We start from the raw sequence: 7,239 nt of genomic DNA, 5'->3' as shown, positions 1-7,239 counted from the left end.
TTGCTGAAACTGAGGAGGACCTGAAGCGCTTGCTGCAGAAGGTCAAGGACTGCAGCCTCCAATATGGATTGAGGCTCAGTGTCAAGAAGACAAAGATTCTTTCCACTGGACCAATTGGCAGCACCAGAATGGATGGTGAAGAGATTGAGATTGTTCACAGCTTTAGTTTGCTTGGATCCACAGTCAACACTCTTGGCACCAGTAGCCAGGACTTTAAAAGACATACTGCAATGGGAAAGTATGCTATTAGGGACCTCTTCAAAGTACCCAAGAACAATGGTGTCTCTCTGGAGATCAAGGTGCATCTGGTACAGCCCATGGTCTTTGCTATCACTTGTTATGCATCAGAGAGTTGGACATTGACTACGGAGAACAGAAGGAGAATTGACGCCCCTGAGCTGTGGTGCTGGAGAAGAGAACTGAGAGTACCATGGACTGCTAGGAAAACAAACAGATTCATCCTGGAAAGGGTTAAACCGGGCAGCTCCTTGGAGGGCCACAATCCTTCTTATAGAGTCTAGCTTCTCAGATAATTTTCTCAGCATAAAGATTGAATAGGTTTGGACTGTTGAGAGGCTAAATCTAAAGGAAAACAGGTTGAAGTGAAAGAGCTGAACAGATGATTTCGAAGGGCAGCTCAGGAGGACAAAGCAAAGTATTATAATGGAATGTGCAGAGAGCTGGAATTGGAGAATAAAAAGGGAAGAACTCACTCTGAATTTCTCAAGCTGAGAGAACTGCAAAACAAATTTAAGCTTCATGTCACAATATTGAAAGATGCTATGGAAAATATATTGAATGACTCAGAAAGTATCAAAAAGATGATGGAGGGAATACACAGAGTTATTGAACCAGATTAAATTGACACTGAAAAATTTCAGGAAGTACCATATGATCAGGAGCCAATGGTAATGAAGAAGGAAGTAAAAGCTGCATTGAAGGCATTGGCAAAAAAATAAGGACCTAGGAATTGATGTGATACCAATTGACTTGTTTCAATTAACAGATGCAGCCAAGGATGCTCTCACCAGTCTATGCCAGGAAATTTGGAGGTTGGCTATCTGGCCAATAGATTGGAAAAGATACATATTTGTTCCCATTCCCAAGAAAGGTGATCCAACTGAAGGTGAAAATTATAGAACAATATGATAGATATCACATGCAAGCAAAATAATGCTGAAGATCATTCACAAATGGCTGGAACAGTACATAGATAAGGGACTTCCAGAAGTTCAAGCAGGATTTAGAACCACCAGCTGCTCCGTGAGAGGATGGGCAATCTCCTTCCATGCGATTAATTACCTCTGAAAACCTTCCAAGAGGTTCAGCTATGGTTTGGATCCAACTTGACAGTATACAATAGTGTAACTTGTAAAGATGACATAACTGGTAAGTGATAGAGGAGTTAAGAGCCAATCCCAAACCTGTCTGATGCCAGGACCCATGGTCTTAATTACTATTCAAGTAAGTTCTGAAAGAGCTGCAGGATTCAAATAAAACCAGTTCTTCTCCCTCTTATTTCTTCCTTCACTTCATACTTAGGTCTCTAAGAATCAGAAATTTATATTGAGGCACAAGAGCAAAACATGTTTCTATATCAAAGTTCAGTTACAAAACCAGAAACTGCCTAAGATTTTAAATCAGATGAACTCCAATCCTGGGAAATCATAGAAGCTGTGGAATCATAAGGGCAGTGAGGTCCTCAGAGTCTGATATCAACAGGAAGTGGCTACTATCCTTTGCTGAAGGAATCTAAAACCAGGGCCAGTGAGGAGGGTGTCTCTGCAAACCAGAGAGAATGCCTTCATCTTTAACCGTCCTTTATTTGCAGCTGACACTGAACCTGTAAGAGATGTCCCTTAAGAAACTGAGAAAACAATGGTGAGGAATGCATAGAAGAACTAATAAGTCAAGAATCTATAAACATATCATTAATATAGCTCAGTTTTACCCAAACAATAAATAAACAATAAAAGAAATGTCATGTCTGAACAAGCAAAGTATTTTTAAGAGATTATACAATGGTTACGGTTAGGGGTTTGGGTTAGAGGGTTAGGGTTAGGGTTTGGGTTATGGTTATGGTTATGGTTAGGCTTAGGTTTAGAGTTAGGGGGTTAGGGTTAGAGTTAGGGTTAGGGTTTGGGTTAGAGTTAGGGTTTGGGTTATGGTTATGGTTATGGTTATGGTTATGGTTATGTTTAGTTTTAGAGTTAGAGGATTAGGGTTAGGGTTAGAGTTAGAGGTTAGGGTTAGAGTTTGGGTTATGGTTAGGTTTAGGTTTAGAGTTAGAGGGTTAGGGTTAGGGTAGGGTTAGGATTAGATTAGGGCTTGGGTTAGGGTTTGGTTAGGGTAAGGTTAAGGTTAGTTTTTCAGTTAGGGTTAGAAGATTAAGGTTAAGGTTAGGGTTAGGCTTAGGGTTAGTTTTAGGGTTAGAGTGTTAGGGTTATTTTAAGGTTAGGGTTAGTGTTAAAGTTAGTGATAAGGTTAGGGTTAGTGTTGGGTTAGGGTTAAGGTTAGGGTTAGGGTTAGGTTTAGCTTTAGCTTTAGTGTTAGGGGGGGTAGTGTTAAGTGTCATCGAGTTGTAGGCGATTCATGAACAAAAGACCTGAATACTAGTATAACTTTCATCGTTTCTCCATGTTCATAGGGTTTCCAGAGGCAAGCTACTTCGGAAGTGGCTACCACTCCTTCTGTCAAGCTTATTTGAATTGAGAAGCTCCACCAAACACTGTCCATCATGGGTAACCATTATCACATTTGACATATCAGTGTCACAGTGTTCAGCATCACAGCAACAAGTTACCTCTGTATAGCAAGTAGACAGACCAGGGCTATATGACCCAGAAGAATGTTTGACCAAAAACAATTAAGAACAGGTCTGAGGGCCACAGGCCTGAGGTTCCTACTGAATTTAAGAACCAGAATGGTTCAAACTCCGTGAGCTCCTTCATTCCAAATTCCTCCATAATCATGCATTCTTATTGGCTCTCATCACCGAAAACCACCCATCTTGGAACATTCCGCTGCTTTTTCAATCTCCTACTACTCTGCCTTATGTTTCTTCATAGAGTAAAACTTCTTTAATTATTTGTCCATCGTATAAACTGAGTACACATGAGGGAAGGATACATATATAAACAGAAGATGAACAAAGGCCTGAAGCCTTTCTAAAACTATCATCAGTTCTCCAAGTTTTTAGACTTTACATAGGCATGTAGTTTAGGAAATAGATGCCAGTCCTGCTTCCAAACCTGAATCAGTCTTGGAGCGCCAAAAAACACTGCCCATGATGGGTAGCCAATTATGGTGTTTGACACACCTATGGCCCAGTTGTCTATCTTCACAGCAACTCTATGTTATTTCAGTAGAATAAATAGAGAAGCCATCCTAAGGTCCTGTTTGAACCGAGATTCACAACACATTAGCCCTCGGCCTGCAGGTGTGGCCCAACATTTCAGTATTTTAATATTCTGGCATGCTCAAATGCTGTGGACTCTGGGCCAGAGACCCCCAATTCATCTGGCAAGTCTCCTCTGCTGACACCCACCTGGGATGAAAAGAAAGTCATAAGAGCCCTGAGCATTTCATATGTGTCCCTTCTCAAGACATGACAGGCCATCTTAATGTCCAGGTAATTTAAAAGGCTTGACTTGGGTTGGCAGCATAACTCTTTACCACTAGGCTACTGGAGCTCCCAGCTTTTAGCCCTTCTGTGGGTCAAACGGTTAATATACTTGGTTGCTGATATTTGACGTTGTTGTTGTTGCTGTTGGTTGCCATTGAGTTGAGGTAGACTTATAAGCCCTAATGCCTTTCCATAGCTATTGTTATTTCTCCAAATTCATAATGTTTTCAGAGGCATGTGATTTTTAGAAAGTGGGTGCCACTCCTGCTTCTATCCCTGATTTACAACTAGGAGCTCCACCAAACACTGTCCACAATGGGAAACTATTATGGTATTTGATGTAACAGTCAGTCCTCTTTGCAAGGAAGGTATTAGATTTAGTAGCGCATGTACCATGCAACAGCACTACCAGCCCTCCTAACACACTGCAGGTAAAGTACTTGGGTGCAGATCATCCGGTAGCTGGAGTATGTTTATGCATTCCTGTCTCAATTTTCATGAAGGTATTCTCCCATGTTTCAAAAGTGGGTGGCCCTTGAGGCTTAGACTAAGGGTAAGTGTGGAGGCCTGCTTGAGGGCATGGCTTTAAAATCCTGAAGGGCCCAAGGGCCATAGGCCCTCAGGCCAAATTTATTAATTTTAGATAATATTCTTTAAAAGACACAGCAATCATTTGTCTATTTGCTTTACTGAACAACTTGCAGTTGCTGTGATGCTGAACACTGTTCCATAGCCATGTCAAATACCATAAAGGTTACCCATTATGTAAAATGGTTAGATGAGCTTCAGATTGATTCATTTTGGGGAAGAAGGACTGGTATCCAATTCCTAAACTAGATGCCCCTAGAAATTCTACAAACTCTCATAAATGTACAGAAATTATGTTAGGTGTAGAACAGAGTTCAGGTCTTTTGTGCAAAGCTTACTCTGAGTCATAGTCAACTCGACAACACTTAACCACTGTTAAATGAGACTAGTGCTATTATATTTGTAGGAACATTCATCCACTTTGCACATCATTCTGCATCAGTGTTAGGGTTAGGGTTGGGGGGGGGAAGGGGAAAAAAGAAATTGGACAATGAATAAGGACTAAAGAAGAATCAATGCCATTGAGTTGTGGTGTTGGGGAAAGAGTACTGAATATCCCATGGTCTGTCAAATGAGCAAATATGTCTTTCAGAAAGTGCAGCCGGAATGCTACTTTGAGACAATGGTAGTGAAGATTCATATCTCATGTTTTGGGCACATTGCTAGAAGCAGCTTTTCCTTGGAACAGGACATCATGCCTCAACAAAATGGATTGACACGGTGACCACAGCAATGAGCTTGAGTATATCAGATATGATGAGGATGCCACAGGATAGGGCAGAGTTCAGATCCATTGTTCATATGGTCATTATGAGTCATAGTCAATTTGACAGTACCTAACAACAAGGCTTTATCATAGTAAAAATTTTCACCTCTTTTCACAATTTATTTTTTGTACTTTTAAAAAGAATTTTTTCTTTTGCCTATTTTAAAATATTAAAAATGTTTTACAATAGTAAACAAGCCACCCTTATCTAAGTTAACATGTTGTTGTTATGTGTCGTCGAGTCGTTTGCGACTCATAGCGACCCAAAGCACAACAGCCCTAAACCCTGCTCTATCCTGTGCCAATCGCACTGCCTCCGACACACCCATCCCGGTTACCCCAGTCACCGAATACTTGAAAGTTCTACCTAGGTTGCCAACTCGGATCCGGCCGCCGTGAAGTTTGGATGGGTCAAGAAAGCCGTCGCCAACGCTGTTCAGAAGGAAGTAAAATCTCTTTGTGGCTTGGAAACCTCTCAGGTTCCTGCAGAGGAAGCTCTTTCTGGAGCCGGTGAGCCCTGTGACATCATTGACAGCAGTGATGAAATGGATGCCCAGGAGGAGAGTATTTATGAGAGAACTGTTAGCAGAAAAAAGAAAAGCAAGAGGCACAGAGAAGATGTAGACACGGCGGGAGGAGAAGAGTATCCCATGGATATTTGGCTCTTGCTGGCTTCCTACATCCGTCCTGAGGACATTGTGAATTTTTCCCTGATCTGTAAGAATTCCTGGACTGTCACTTGCACTGCTGCCTTTTGGACCAGATTGTATCGAAGGCACTACACGCTGGATGCCTCTTTGCCCTTGTGCCTGCGACCAGAATCAATGGAGAAGCTGCGTCTCCGGGCATGTGTGATCCGATCTCTGTATCATAAGTATGAGCCATTTGCTGCTCGAATCTCCAAGAATCCAGCCATTCCAGAAAGCACTCCCAACACACTAAAGAATTCCAAATGCTTACTTCTCTGGTGCCGAAAGATTGTTGGGAATAGAAAGGAACCAATGTGGGAATTCAAGTTCAAAAAACAGCCCCCTAGGTTAAAGAACAAGTGTATGGGAGGATTGCAGCCTCCCATTCAGTATGAAGAGGTTCATACCAACCCAGACCAGGACTGCTGCCTCCTGCAGGTCACCACCCTCAATTTCATCTTTATTCCAATAGTCATGGGAATGATATTTACGCTGCTTTCTATCCACGGACATGCGACACCATCGAGTGAGACTAGTGTTCCAGGATTCTCCTATCCACGGTGGTCGGAAACGTCTCAGCGAACAGGGCGTACAAGTCATCCTGGACCCTGTGCACAGTGTTCTATCCACGGACATGCGACACCATCGAGTGAGACTAGTGTTCCAGGATTCTCCTATCCACGGTGGTCGGAAACTTCTCAGCGAACAGGGCGTACAAGTCATCCTGGACCCTGTGCACAGTGTTCGGCTCTATCCATTCTCCCTGAGAGCATAGTTACTGCTTCCTATCCCTAGGGGCTGCCCTGAGCGAGGCCAGTCCATTAGTAATCAGATTCCAGGTTGGCAGCTGATGGTGCATCTGATTAGTAATGCACATGCTCTTCAGGTTCCAGGGGCTCTGTTAGGGGAAGGAGAGGGATTGAATCAAGAAGAAAATGGACTTTAAAAACATATTTTCATGTAAAACTTGCATTTAAAAGGAGAAACCTGGTCCTGCTTTTATGTTAAAACCTCATTTGGTGCTACTGAGTTTGTCATTCTTGTTTCTATCTAAATGGAAATGGATGGTCTTGCTCTAGGTAAAAATTAAATTCTTGCCTCTCTAAACAAGGAAGTTTCAGCATGCATCAGAGGAACCTCAGAGGCCTAAAGTTGTTGCTATTTTTGCTTCCAATTTAGCAGCCCTTCAGACCCAAGTGAGTCTCCCTACATCCTTCTCCAGAAATAAAGTAGGTGATAGAATTGTCAGAATCTTAAAAAAAAAATTCGTATTTTTTTCCATTGTTGCACATTTTCTCTCCCTTTACCGCCTCTCAGTCCACTCCACAATACTGCCCTTGTTCCACAGTGTTGTCATACATATAATGCCTAATCGTACATTTCTTTTGGACAGTTCTTCCCCTCTAATGTAGTGTTTGTTATCTATCCACTCTTTCACCATTCTCTCTTTAGTCTATCCCATATCTCTCCTATTTTCTAACAGCAGTGTTATGCAGTATTTGTCCTTTTGTGACTGAGATACTTCACTCAGCATAATGTCCTCCAGGCTCCCCTATGTCGTATAATGTTTT

The 7,239-nt window shown here is 42.1% G+C and overlaps 1 protein-coding gene across 1 annotated transcript; it reads left to right on the top strand.

Annotated features, from left to right (window-relative positions):
* Positions 1 to 5,359: 5,359 nt before the first annotated feature.
* LOC102862621 (transmembrane protein 183A-like) lies at positions 5,360 to 6,443 on the top strand. The gene is made up of 2 exons (XM_006897759.1): positions 5,360 to 6,176; positions 6,292 to 6,443. Exons 1-2 carry the CDS (start codon positions 5,525 to 5,527, stop codon positions 6,441 to 6,443), a joined length of 804 nt encoding a protein of 267 aa, XP_006897821.1. The 5' UTR covers positions 5,360 to 5,524.
* The last annotated feature ends 796 nt before the right edge of the window (positions 6,444 to 7,239 follow it).

This window comes from Elephantulus edwardii, unplaced genomic scaffold (assembly GCF_000299155.1).
Source record: "Elephantulus edwardii isolate Elephantulus edwardi_28Jun2011 unplaced genomic scaffold, EleEdw1.0 scaffold00214, whole genome shotgun sequence".
NCBI classification, from domain to species: domain Eukaryota; kingdom Metazoa; phylum Chordata; class Mammalia; order Macroscelidea; family Macroscelididae; genus Elephantulus; species Elephantulus edwardii.
This window is presented reverse-complemented; position numbering and strand designations above follow the sequence as displayed.

Excerpts from the sequence above, each read along its gene's own strand:
- LOC102862621 (XM_006897759.1), top strand. The coding sequence starts at position 5,525 with ATGGATGCCCAGGAGGAGAGTATTTATGAGAGAACTGTTAGCAGAAAA. Across the intron at positions 6,177-6,291 it reads TACGCTGCTTTCTATCCACG|TATCCACGGACATGCGACAC; the intron begins GACATGCGACAC and ends TGCACAGTGTTC.